Below are 14,268 nucleotides of genomic sequence, written 5' to 3'. Positions count from 1 at the left end.
AGCTTAGAATATTGAATTATTATGAATACTATATATAATTATATGTGTTTGAACTAGTATTTAGTTAATTCTACGTGTTTTTGAAACATTCAAAATTTGTTGACTAATGGCGATTTTTTTGTTGTTCATAGGCTGTTCCAAACCAACCGATTAGCCTCCAGAGGACAAAAATTACATAAATAAGCAATAAAAGGATTTAATAAGGTAAGAAGAATAATTTATCTATGATATTTTATAAAATTATTTATGGTTTCTGGCAATATAAAATAATTTTACGTGTTTCTTCGTGCACGTCACTTTACTGTCAAAATTTCCGAATGCAAAGTTTGAATGTTCTCATTATTTACCAATCCCTTAATAATGTGCCAATATATTACTTTATAAGCTTAGAATATTAAATTATTATGAATATTATATATAATAATATGTGTTTGAACTAGCATTTAGTTAATTATACGTGTTTTTGAAACATTCAAAATTCGTTGACTAATGGCAATTTTTTTGGTGTTCACAGGCTGTTCCAAACCAACCGATTAGCCTCCAGAGGACAAAAATTACATAAATAAACAATAAAGGGATTCAATAAGGTAAAAAAAATAATTTATCTATGATATTTTATATAATTATTTATGGTTTCTGGCAATATAAATTAATTTTACGTGTTTTTTCGTGCACGTCACTTTACTGTCAAAATTTCCGAATGCAAAGTTTGAATGTTCTCATTATTTACCAATCCCTAAATAATGTGCCAATATATTACTTTATAAGCTTAGAATATTAAATTATTATGATTATTATATATAATTATATGTGTTTGGACTAGCATTTAGTTAATTATACGTGTTTTCGAAACATTCAAAATTTGTTGACTAATGGCGATTTTTTTGTTGTTCACAGGCTGTTCCGAACCAACCGATTTGCCCCCAGAGGACAAAAATTACATAAGTAAGCAAAAAAAAGGATTCAATAAGGTAAGAAACATAATTTATCTATGATATTTTATATGATTATTGATGGTTTCTGGCAATTTTAATTAATTTTACGTGTTTTTTCGTACACACTACTTTACTGTCAAAATTTCGCAATGCAAAGTTTGAATGTTCGCATTATTTGCTAAATACTTAATAATGTGCCGATATATTACTTTATAAGCTTAGAATATTGAATTATTATGAATATTCTATATAATTGTATGTGTTTGAATGAGTATTTAGTTAATTCCACGTGTTTTCCCAACATTCAAAATTCGTTTACTAATGACGAAGTTTTTGTTGTTTACAGCTAATCCAAACCAACGGATTTGCCTCTGAAATCCAGATAATTGACTGTTCAGATACGTCACAAGCTAATAATTTATATGCAAAATATAATTTATATAAGATAATCGAACATTTTGATAAAGCCACATGTTTCCCGAGAATTAAATTCTGTTTACTAATGTGGAATTTTGTTTTGATTCCAGCCTATTTTCACACTGAAATGGAGGCCTTTGGAACAGATGACTCAGAGCGGGATTATGCATTCGATTTATTATATGACTCTGATTCAGATGTTCCACTGGATGCCACCACCGATGTCGCAGACATCACCGATTTCACCGCCGGCCACTCGAGCAACTTTGAGGACGACTTCAACGGTTTCATTAACTGCGTTGCAGAGGTGCTAGATGAAACCAGTATGGTATCAGGAGTTGACACCCCCAAGTACCCACTCTCTGGCCTATCTCGGACAGAAACCAGAGGTCGAGCGGGTGGACGGCGTGGAAGAGGAAGTAGGGGCGGTCGTCCCAGAGGCAGCCGAGGAGGACATGCGAGGTTTAGTGCCAGTGTTACTGAACCGTGGTCAACAGAAGACTACACTTCAGCACCTGGACCGTTTATTGCTGACCCAGGTGTAAAAGTGAATGTTGACGTTCAGTTTGTTCATTGATTTTTAAAAAATGTAACCCTAGTCGTAAGTTAGCATTAAACATTTTGTAGTAGAGTATTCAATTTCTTTAATGTCTTTTTGGTACCGATGTCTCGTCTTCTCCGGCTTCGAGGCGTCATGTGATGCTGGATTCGCCTGTAAGATTATCTGGAGACATGTCCAGACATAACTTACAGGTGATTCTACCGACGCAGAAAAAGGCATATCCAACAAGGATATGCAAAGTATGTGCCAAGAATAAAAAGGGCGAGACTCGGTACATGTGTAAAGAGTGTGATGTTCCTCTTCACAAAAGCATCTGCTGGCAGAAATATTACACTTTTCGTCATTATTAAACTGTTTTTGATTGTTCCTGAAAGTTTTATTTCAATATTCTTACAAATAAGCCAATAAACCAAGATTATATAATTTATTAGAAAAAACCAATATCACTCAAATTTGTCCGGGAATAGGGGTAAATTTTATAAAAACCTGCCGGGGCTGAAAGTGTTAAGTACGTTTGGATTATCAACACCGAAAACAATTGGGACCAGTTTCTAGTTTACTTTAACAAAACTATCTTTTCTCCTATTTTTTGGTTAAAATAGTTGTCAAATAAAATAAAAAATACTAAAGTTATTATACATTTGAGTAGCAATAAAATTTAACATTATTTTCCATACAAACACCCGATTGTCAGTTAATACCAGTGTGTTTATAAATTACTTTATGTGCTTAAATTTTATGTTCGTAGCTAACTGAAATATTAAATATTTTTTTTTTAAATGAAATCAACCTTTAGGTTTTAATTATAAATAAATCTTCACATTATAGAGTAGTTAATATTAAATTTAAATGTACGGAGTAATTAAACATAAGTTTTGCTTAAAACATGTTAACATATCGTCGCTATAGGATTGGTTACCCGAATATCCGTTTTTGTCGAAATCGATCTCTTAATGCAGAATCTTTTTTTGTACCTAATTGGACTAGAACCATCCCTTTCTTTAAATTACTTTGTAAAGGTAATGAATACATCATTCATATGCTGTAAAAATAACAATTTAAATATCTCCATGTATTTAAATATAGGATTATGAAATTTGTTTTTCGTATCCTGAACATTTGGTCTATTCGGGAAACCAATCCTACAGCGACGATATAATATTTCACGATATAGTTTAATCAATCTCAATATTCATAGACTATGAAGGGTATACTGGTACCTTGTAAATTTAATAGTGTGAATAAACAAGTTTAATTCCTCACATGGCATAATACATCAAGCATTCTATAATGTTAATAATAAGTTTATTTCGGGAAAACATTTTCCTTTGCATCAGTAGAGTGTAGATTTACATCTTGTTCGTGGTGAGTGTTTGAGACTCTTTCGACTCAAATGTGTCCTACGGCCATACTCATAATATTTGAAACGCCTCCAACAAAGAGCCTTACGACCTTAATCCAAGAAAAAAGATGTTTCTTTATTGTCATATTCTTTAAAACCGTATTTTTGCAAATTATTTAGTTAATTAATTTTGCTGTGACAACAAAAATTAATTTGAATATATCTTGGAATTTATGCGTACATATCATATTATGTTTTTTTCTTACTCTACTTTGTAAGAAAATTTTAAAACTTAATAAACTAAATTTTAATAATACCTATGACCATAATATATAATGTTATAATAAGATATGACCCTGCAATGAATTCACATTTTTTTAGTTTGTCTGAATTTAAAAAAAATCTTTTTAATATTTTCAAATACATATTATTTATTAATTAATACAGTTGAAATTGTAAATTATCAAAAAAAATCTCAAATTGCATGCTTCGTATTTTCCTCTAGGTTCTCTGCTGGCATGCCTTTCCCCTTAAATACTTATATATTAATTATTATTATGTTGAATTTAAATTTCTTAAATAAATATTAATATACTAAATTACCATATTAGCTCAAAGTTATACTAAGTACGAGTATATATTTGAAAAATCATATGATTAAATAAATAAAAAGTCATAATTATTTATCTGGATGCAAAGTAATGGTGTAACAAAAATAAGGATCAGTAAATAGTTCATCTTTTTAAAGTATCAACGAATGGAACAAATATACGTATAATATAAATCGACTAAAAATTGTAATAATCAACTATTGTAAATTCCAAAAAACTGTTTTCAGTGTTCTGTAAAAACAAAATTATTTTTAAACAATCCATTAGTAGTATTCTTAGAAAACAAAACATGATATTTATTTATGTGTATTAATTTTGTTCGTGATGGATAGCGGAGTCATCCCAAAACATTCAAGTTTTATACGTATATTATGTAAAAATAATAACATCATTGTATTTGAAAAAATTCCAATGTTAAGATTAAAACTCTCTTAACTTTTCATACAAAAAAATTACATGTTTAAGTCATGCTTTTTCCTTAAATAGGTAGGTATGTTAATGTGAATCAGCTTGATACTTTTTTAATTTGTATGTTATAACTTGTTTCCGTTAAATTTAATATTAAGAGTCTCTATTATTATAATACCCATCATATACCAGATAATTATTAAATAGTAATTCAATAATTTCGTGTACCTGATGTTCTTCGTTAACAGTGAATATAGCCAAGAAATCTAAATTAAAGGGATAATTGTGTAAGGTAGGAAAATGTTGCTTCGATCTAATAAAGGTGCTACATTACAAGGAATGAACTAACACTTAAAATCTATAGCGTACAAAACACTATTGATGACAGTACTGTTGTAATGTATGGTTATAAAACGTAATGCATGATTAAAAAAAAACATTGAAAGAGTATTATTAGGCTCATTTTAATAGAGTATGCTGCGTTGTATCTTTGGATATACCAATGACACACATTAAAAGTGTAAATAAAGAATTAAACCACCTTAGATAGCTTGGCAAAGAAATAAGTATTCGGCAACCCCGAAGGTAAATGAAGACCTCGTCGACCTCGTATAAGATAGAGGAAAACTGACGAGTTAGATATAGACGTTTTAAGTTGCGGAGAAGCAACTTTGGATAAACCTGGGTAGAGGCAGGTTCTGAAGTATACATAGAGTTAGCCATGAAGAAGAAGAAGAAGAAGAAGATTATTTATATATAATATTGAATGTTTATTGAATATAAAAAAATACTCAGTAGAAGGCTCTGGAAACAAAAACGGCAGTTTCCATTTTCGCAATATGTTGGCGAGTTATTAAAATTTCATATCTTTCTTATAGAAATAATTTCTGAAAACTGCCGTTTTTGTTTCCAGAGCCTTCAGTGGTAGTTAGGTATTTATTTTTATATTTATTTAATATACAATGACTTCTCAATAAAAATACTAATAACAAATAATTGACAACATTAAATATATTAAACAAAATAATTAATATACCTTATAAATTAACATATAAATTAATAGTGCCTAGATTGAACATACATCTACGTGACTATAAATATTACTATTATAATATTGTATTTTATTATTTTCATAGAAAATTCCATTGAAAATGTAACATTTATTTTGCTTTAATATTATATAAAACCGTCGAGCAATTATACCAATTTACTAGCTGAAGATAATCTCTTACACTTTGGCCGGGGTTTTATTTAGAATTAATGGCAGCGAAATGTTTTTAAATAAAATTCATCTCTTGCTCTTGATATTGCGGATAAACTAAGAACTGCTCAGATTTGTAATTAAAACATGATTTCTGCGGCGACTTTAATGTACTTGACAGTTTATCTTAAAATGCCTCGTTAAAAAATATGACTTGTAAAATAATTTTGTTACACTGTCTTGGGGAAATATAATTTGAGTCAGTAATCTGAAACAGACAGTATTTCAAAATTATATACCCAGTCATAACTTTAGAATTAGAAAATATTATACTTAATGTTCAATTATGGATATCGATTTTGTGTTCCATACTGGTGGCCAATGTTATTAATATTATTAGGGTAACACGTTTTGATTGTGCGGCGTATTCCCATTTGGTATACACTCAGTGATGTCCCTAGATAAAATGTCACCCCTAGGCAGCGCCAAAATGCCGCCCCATGTTTTTATACAGTATTTTTATCATCCTTTCATGAGTCCAATGTCTAAGAAATGTGTTGTATTAATACATTATTAACAAAATATCAGACTGTAATTATTCGCAAATCTTGAAAAGATTGAATTATACAATGCAAACTTGAATCACATATAAATAAGTAAAACAATACATTGACATATATGTACGCCGGTGACGAAGGGTGACTTTTGGAAAGAGGTAGGCTGTGGCGATCTTAGAAAAAGAGCACACCTGTCAGGTATATTTATGAGAAATAAGAAGATAATACTACAAATTAATTGGTACACACTAATTTCAACGACACACTAATTCAATGAACCTTCAAAATTTCACTGACGACATAAAATTGAGCAATAAGTTTAAATTACGTATTTTTTGTATACACATCAAAAATCATAATTAAGATAAAATATATTTTTATTTTTAAAAACAATCTATATTTATTGGTATGCTATTAAACACCATACAAATTTTTTTTTTTTAAATTATCTAATTATTAATTATTTTGTACAAAGTATAGTCATGACAATAATATCATGCTCAAAGGTTTTAGGCTCTGCGATAGGAGCCGACAATATTTCATACAATTTGATAGACTGACTGGTGTCACGTGACGTAAAGTCCATACAAAAAATATCACCATTCCTTGACAAATAATCCAACGTTTATCTGTTTTTCATCTTTTGCTTTTTTTATCAGCGCTGTGGTATATTTGTTTAAACATTTGCAGATTGTTTTGTAATCTGTATAATACATTCCTAAATATACTAAATCTATCGTTGGCAAATTAAATTATTTTTATAGAATATAAAATAATCAAATGATTTAAATATGTCAATATGCAATTAAAATATATTTTTCTTAAAAGGGTAGGCTTTAAATAATCGCCTAGTATGGAGTCTTTCCCACATAATATGTACCATTTAACCATAGCCTGTTCACTTATTAATAATTTTGCAGTTAAGTATCTGCAGGTTTCAATAATTACATAGTTTGCGTTTCTTGCTCAAGTTTCAATAACATGCATAGGTATACAACGAAGATTATGTTGTCAAAACCACACGATGTATGTAACACGATGTTAACTAAATTGCAAATTAGTATCTCGTGCAGTAATAAATTAACTTATCATCAACAGTAATATTTTAATTCGCAACACCTATACTATTGCCCTGTTAAAATACAGCCTTGCTCACATATCTGTCTTAATAGAGTTAGTAATTAGTTATTTTCAAATAATTTTAAATAATAAAAGATTTTCACTATGTATTTGATTATTCTCTACAGTTTTATATTATTGCTTATCAAATATTTTAAAAAGATATTAAGTTGTTTAAAATTAATAGCTTTTGGCAATATTATCTTTGTAAGTAAATAAATCCGGTGGCGATATTTCATATTTTTTTATGAATAAAGTAGATATAAGCTAGGCATATATTACTGTGTTTTATTTAAATTAGAAAATTCTATATACATCGTATAAATTATCCCATAATAAGAGCTATTTGCATCCAAGGCCTAGTAAATCTCTCATCTGGGACAAATTCATCGCTATTTTCCTTCAGTAAATATTAAATTTACTATTGAATTCAACCAATGTGTAACAAGAAATCCTTGTAATATTTATATTCCAACCGCATGTAGGTATATAGATTTATTTTATATATCAACATAGTTAAATAGATTTGTATACTCTTCCAACTAAATCAATTTAACTGGCCCAGGTTCTCCTTTCAACACCTTTAGACATTATTGTGTGTATAATATATATTATATCACCATTACTCATACCTATAAAATAAATTTATACTCGGTATTTTAAATATGCATTAGAAAACATTTGCTTGTGGTAATTTCACTAACATAACATATTGTAGTTTTACTGTGTATGCTAAAAGTACTATTTTTAGCAGGTATATAATTAGTATTATTTATTATATTAAAGTTCTGACGCCTACATCTTATTTATTTTGTGTTTCATTTTTATAAAAAAAGTATATAACCATTTCATTTTGTTTTCTTTCATATTGTGTATTTTATGTTGCTATATATTTCAAATATATTCTGTGCCATAAATTTACAAATGAAATACTGCACAAACACTTTTTTCTTACAAACGAATGCGAAAGTTGAATGTAATACTTTCGGTTCATAGCTTGAGATAAAGATAGTAGTAAATTCAAAACAACATAATATGCGTAAGTAACCTTACAAATGTATTCAGAATTTCAACGAATACCTACTATAATAATTGTAGACATAAAAAGACGTTATTAAATATATAATATATTAATATTAATACAATCCATTCCATTCCAATTCCATTTGAGTAGTCGTTTGCGACTCGGGTTTTACCATTCGGCATCTTCAGGCACCATGTGCACTGATTGTCGCCTTTTTTTCTACCTACTAAAAATCCCAGTTATTGTCACAAGACCAGGCGACTAGCAGTCACGGGTCATGAGTCGACCGTGATTAAGTCACATTCAGTTACTTTAAAATAGTGGAAGCGCCTAGGCTGGTTAAAGCTAAGACTCTATCGCGCTGTGATTTGATATGAGACGATCGAATACGTATTAACTAAACAGTGACTCATCCACAATGCATCTGTTCGATTTTCGTTGCGCTAAATCTGATTTGAAGGAACGTCGCGTTTATCATCCATCCTGAACTTGTCATAATCATTTATCGATAACCCCAAGTGAAACCGGTAGAGTGACATTCCGAACCGTCTGTTTACCAGTGCGTGAGTACGTGAACACCAAACCAGCTCCAGCGCGCGCCAGCCTCCCCCTAGATCCGTAATCCACAAGCATCTTCAAATTACAGTCCACTGAAAAAAGCGCAACCAACATAATTCTGTAATATATGCTTCCCAATTCCACATATTTATAAGATTTTGATTATCTTTTATCTTATCAGTAGACTGAAAATGCTATATGAAATGATATAATAGTGTCGATAGATTTCAAAATCAGGCAAGTCTACCTTTAAGTATTTTTGATTTTTTGTGAATTGCTGAAGAACTACCTGCTTTCTAACATTTCTGCATTATTGAAATGTGGTACTTATTAATTTGAAATATTCTATAATCGAAATAATATAAACTTTCACCTTCGTGGCTGTGTCCTTGAGAAAACAAAAACACTGTTTGTCTTCATCCATTATGGACATGGCTGATTTTGAAATCTAGCGACACAATATTATTTAAAATTACAATGAACTTATCAATGAAAATAAAATACTTTTGAGAAGCCTAGAATATATTATAGATTTTGGGGTCATAAATTTTAAAAAGATTGAGAACCACCGATTTACGCCATGTTGGCGTATGCTTGGGGATGATGAATTTTCTTTTGAAAAGTCTCTATTACAGCTACTCGAGACACAATATAATAATTTGTTACTCCCATACGCGAAAGTTGAATATGTCACCCATGCAAGCGGAGAAGAATAGATACAAAGCCTACAGCGCGAAAGCCTCCAGAGAATAATGCAAAATGACACGCGTAGATTAAGACATCCTGCTCTGTCTTCTTTAGTCACTTCGTTTCACGAAAACCCTGCACCAGCTTTTCCAAACGTGGCTACTGTTGCCCCTAAGGATCGTTTCAATTTTGAGAAAGGTTTTTGCGGTGTTTCTTTCTATATGTTTATAAGCCGTCATTTTGCAAAGAGGGTAGGTTTATTTCAATAAGTACGCACAGAAACACGTCAGTAAAATATGGAGGTATCGTATCAGACTTTAATGAGAATCTGGTTGCTATGTTTTCACTCAGCCCTTGTTCGGTTGGAGTCAAGAGGATGGAAGAATCATCAAGGGAAAAATACCACAAATATCTATGTCCTGGATCTAAATATCTCTTATTTAAAATATAATACATAATTTAAAGGTAATTCAGCAAACTAATATTCATTTTTTGATCTACTTAATACATTGGACACAAAAGACGCGCTGATAGCCATTCGATATAATGAGCAAGCTATTTAAATGTGGTAATTAAAAAATAATTATGTAGTCAGCAGTCAACGTGATGTTGTATAAGCATATTTTTAATATATTATTTTCATAACGCGTTTGTTTAATATAATATGCATAATAATCTCTTGTACTTATTTTTAAAAATCTTATCAAGTACAAGCAATTAAAACATAATAAAAATAGAACTGAAACGATCCAAACATTTACTTGTATTAATGTTATTGCATTAATTAGATCAATGCATCTATTCAATTCTAAGCTATCCTAAATGCCAAATCATAAAACGTGCAGGAAAGCGAAATTTATAAATTACGAATCTATACTTAATTCGATTTTAGTTCTGTAATATCGAATGTACTGTAATGACGAATCACATAAATGTTACATACAACTTTTCATTAAATTCATTCCTAAATATCCGCTCGACTGTCAGTTCAATTTTTTTATCTAAAAGAAAATAAAAATAACACCTTGTAAATTTTATTTTCGAGTTATACTTTTCATTAAAATTATATTTAGTAATATTTTTTATTTAATCTATGATGTACAAAATAAAATACTGTTAATCTTAAATATGAACATAACAATCAATATACTTACACAAATATTATTATAGTACCTACACAACATTGAACATAGTTATTTTCGTTTTTATGTTTGAAATTTTTTGTTATAAATATTTTACTTACAGAAACCGACGGCTACTTCTTTAGTTTTTACTATGTAATTATTTAAAAACAAATATTTTAAAATTTTAATAAATAACGACCATGTCATTATAATATCATTATTATTTCCGACAATCAAAGAGTTTCCATTTCATATGGGTGTATGTATTTTCTAATATCACCATAAAATATGTATACCTAAATATAAGTGTACCTAAATCGCAAGAGATGGAATTGTTAATCTCAAAATAATAGCTGAAAATCCCAACAATGGGACGCCTTTCGGAAGAAAAACTCCCGCAACCATAATTCGTCGCAGTATAAGGCAGGGCATTAATCTTACAAACTGGCGCACACTTACAACTCAAGATTCCGACTCGTGACATGTCACAGGTGAGATTGCGAGTTTCGCAACAACGTTTTTTATCAATCCGTGACGTGTGCGGTTGCTCGCGATATCATTCTCTGAGTACCTATAATAAACGTTGACTATCTCAGGGATTGTCAAGCCACATTACAATAAATTGTTATCTCTGACATGATAAACATACAGGTAGGTAATAAAAAATAAACTGTAGTTTCAACTGTTACTCTGCGGTCATCATAGTATGGATTCGTGGGGTTGATTATTTAGTAAGTCGATTATTTAGGCATTTAGAATTAACAACAAATTATGTGTCTATATATAAATATATGTACTAGAATAAAATCAAGGTCATCCAATATTTATAGAACATGCACATAAGCATAATTAAAGATTTTAGCAATATGCCTGATTTTAGAGGACATGTCAAGATTTCGAATTCCAATTACCCCATAACATGATTTTGAGACTTACCAACTTTTTGCAGTACCCCACGAATGATATTTCATGAAGCTGTATATCACGCGCTTTATGTATAATACGATAGTTAGTAGACTATTATACTCATATTGATCTTTTTTTTCTTTTTTGTGAGTGTGTTATTTGGTGAAGTTATTATTTTTTTGTTACTTAATAGATTTTTCCTTTTTCTGAAGTATTTACTTTTTTTTTGTATTAGGTACTTTGTTATAATATAACTGTTTTAATTTTTTTTCGTTGTTAATTAACTATTTTTAACCATTGCATGTTCTCTTCTTTACTATTTACAATTTTATTATTACATAATATGCACGTTTACTGTATCTTGGGAGCATTGAACATCCATTTGTAAAAATACTTCAATTTTCTAAATAAATAAATATAATTCAAATAAAATATATAGTAATATCGAAAAAATCAGTATTTATTTAGTCTCTTTTACGTAAGGATGTATGGAAACTATCCATGGCTTTATATAACTGACTTTTTTTATGTTTTCTGGTATATTTACATTTTTTTAAATCCTAAAAAGATCATAATATGGACCTCCACAAAGTAGAGGTTAATATTAACGTTTTTTTTTTTTTGTTTTTACGAGAAATGTCATCTGCTCAACCTATTAGGTCCATTTTCTGACTCCAAACACACAATTAAAATTATTTCTAGACCCAGAATTCGAACCTGGGACCCATGACATTATAAGCCGATACGTTAGCCACTCGGCCATCGTGAGGCCGTACATACTGTAATCAAAACTGTTGAAAATATACATTTTCATTCTTCTCCTGTACACTCCTTGAAGAGGTGGTTAAAAGACAATGGTAGTATATTTTATGAGAGGTTTTCTATTCTTGTCAATGGAATATTAACAAAAATACAAAACATTTGGTTAATAAATGTAGAAAGATAAATATTATTTACTTTTCATAGTATAAATTTAACTAATAACAGGTAAGTAACAAATTTATAACAAAATACCTATATGGACAACAACAGTAGAAAAGACAATTTTCTAAGATTAAGGCATTGAGAGAAGTTTTCGGCTGACAGAGGTCAGGGTCCACATTTGATTATAAATAGTAGCGATGGTAATGATGATCACTAACTCAACTTCAATTACCAATTAAATTATTAATTCCGTCAATCACGACATTTGAAATAGATATCCCTAAATCGTGCGTAATTATACTTTGAAAAACAAACATCAATAAATAAAAGTAGCCAGCATATAAACAATCGTAAATCCGCGACAATGAAAAAAGCACACACGAGGCCACAGTGCTTCGCGAAATGATTTAGAGGGGTTGGGCGCAGTCGACCCATATCACACATCAAGTGTAGTGGTCGGCGGGCCAGAGATACGGCTGGGCTTATCGCGTGATCCGGCACGACAAAATGTTTTCTATTCGTCATCGGCAGGGCGATAGAGCCTGCAACTGAGGCATGGGGGATGGAATTTTGAGTTTCGACAAACAGGGGTTGTTCGAAAATAATTTCTGCATTGTCTTATTACATTTTATTCTTTTATATAAGTATAGCTGTATATATTTTTTTATAAATATTTAAAAAAAAAAAAAAAATTATAACATCCATCTAAACGAAAACTTTATCTTCCCGAGACGGTTAATCATCGCCTTAGTGATGAATTGACCTACTCTATATTTTTAAAATTGATAATTGTATGATAGTGAAATAATATAAGTTATGTTTTCATATTTTTTTAAGTACACATTCAGTTGGGCAAAAAAACCTTCTAATGGGCCTCATGTCTGAAAATTACAAAATTATCTAATCGTCTGGTTTGATATCAAATCAACGGAAATATAATGTTATGCAATTCACTAAAACTGTATTAACTGACAATTATTAGTACCTAGTATAACGATAATATTATATAGTACAAGACTTTATCCACATAATGTAATATTATATTGTATTTATAATATATTATTATATATCATTTAAATTGTCATTAATATGTTACAAATCTATAAGTTCCTGCAGCTATTGCTGTAACAATAAGATAGAATATGCGGAGTTTAGTAAATCAACAAAAAATATAGGATTGACTTACATGGTAGTTCACACATTTATGTGTTTCACATAAAAAAACCGTTTTTTGTAAAAACTTATAATATTATGACATTTGCCGAATGCCTTCTATAAATAATGCAACCCTAGCAGAAGAAAGCAGGGTAGGCTTGGGACATGGGGTCGCCGCCGCCGTCGGATCAGCCCTGCCCGCCATGATAGACGCGCGGGCGCGTTTAAGTGGGTGTAAATTGGCACGGCGGCAGGCCAAATTGAACGAAACACATAGTGATCACTGTTTTCCAGGATTTAGCTGTTTGCCCCTAGTTTTTAGATCTATCATTTGGTGCGTGTGCCATTTGTAGCCAAATTTATGGCCTTTGAGAAAATTGGGATAGCTTGCATTCATTTATATACAATATATTATATTTTATTTTTGTATTAGAAATATTAATTCAAACCTCTTTCAATTGTATTAAAATAAGTTCTTAATATTTTGAGCTTATTGTTTAATAAGTTTTGTTTTTAAATCTTTATTATAACGTTTATAATAATGTATATTTTAAAGTAAATTATAACGTTTACCACAAAATATATGTCAGTTTATATTATAGTACTATGTAATTATATATATTTTATTACTATAGGCGTTAGAATTTTGTGTCTGATAAATCTATGTAATGATTTTTTTAGTTTTTCCTTATATCCAAATTCATGTCCCAAGTTTCACAAATGGCTAATTACCGGATA

The 14,268-nt window shown here is 30.0% G+C and overlaps 1 protein-coding gene across 2 annotated transcripts; it reads left to right on the top strand.

The window, feature by feature from the left end:
• Positions 1–462: 462 nt before the first annotated feature.
• LOC147064700 (uncharacterized) lies at positions 463–2,280 on the top strand. Of its 2 annotated transcripts, XM_085957641.1 has the most exons (3): positions 463–587; positions 898–971; positions 1,463–2,280. In XM_085957641.1, exon 3 carries the CDS (start codon positions 1,667–1,669, stop codon positions 1,895–1,897), a length of 231 nt encoding a protein of 76 aa, XP_085813767.1. In that variant the 5' UTR covers positions 463–587; positions 898–971; positions 1,463–1,666; the 3' UTR covers positions 1,898–2,280. The 2 variants fall into 2 exon arrangements, with proteins under 2 accessions (XP_085813767.1, XP_085813766.1); XM_085957640.1 differs by lacking the exon at positions 463–587 and having other exon boundaries at positions 833–971.
• The last annotated feature ends 11,988 nt before the right edge of the window (positions 2,281–14,268 follow it).

This window comes from Rhyacophila brunnea, unplaced genomic scaffold, assembly GCF_057557595.1.
Source record: "Rhyacophila brunnea isolate RB1 unplaced genomic scaffold, BYU_Rbru_1.0 scaffold_7, whole genome shotgun sequence".
Lineage (NCBI taxonomy): Eukaryota > Metazoa > Arthropoda > Insecta > Trichoptera > Rhyacophilidae > Rhyacophila > Rhyacophila brunnea.
The sequence above is the reverse complement of the archived record's forward strand: the minus strand, read 5'-3'. Positions and strand labels throughout refer to the sequence as shown.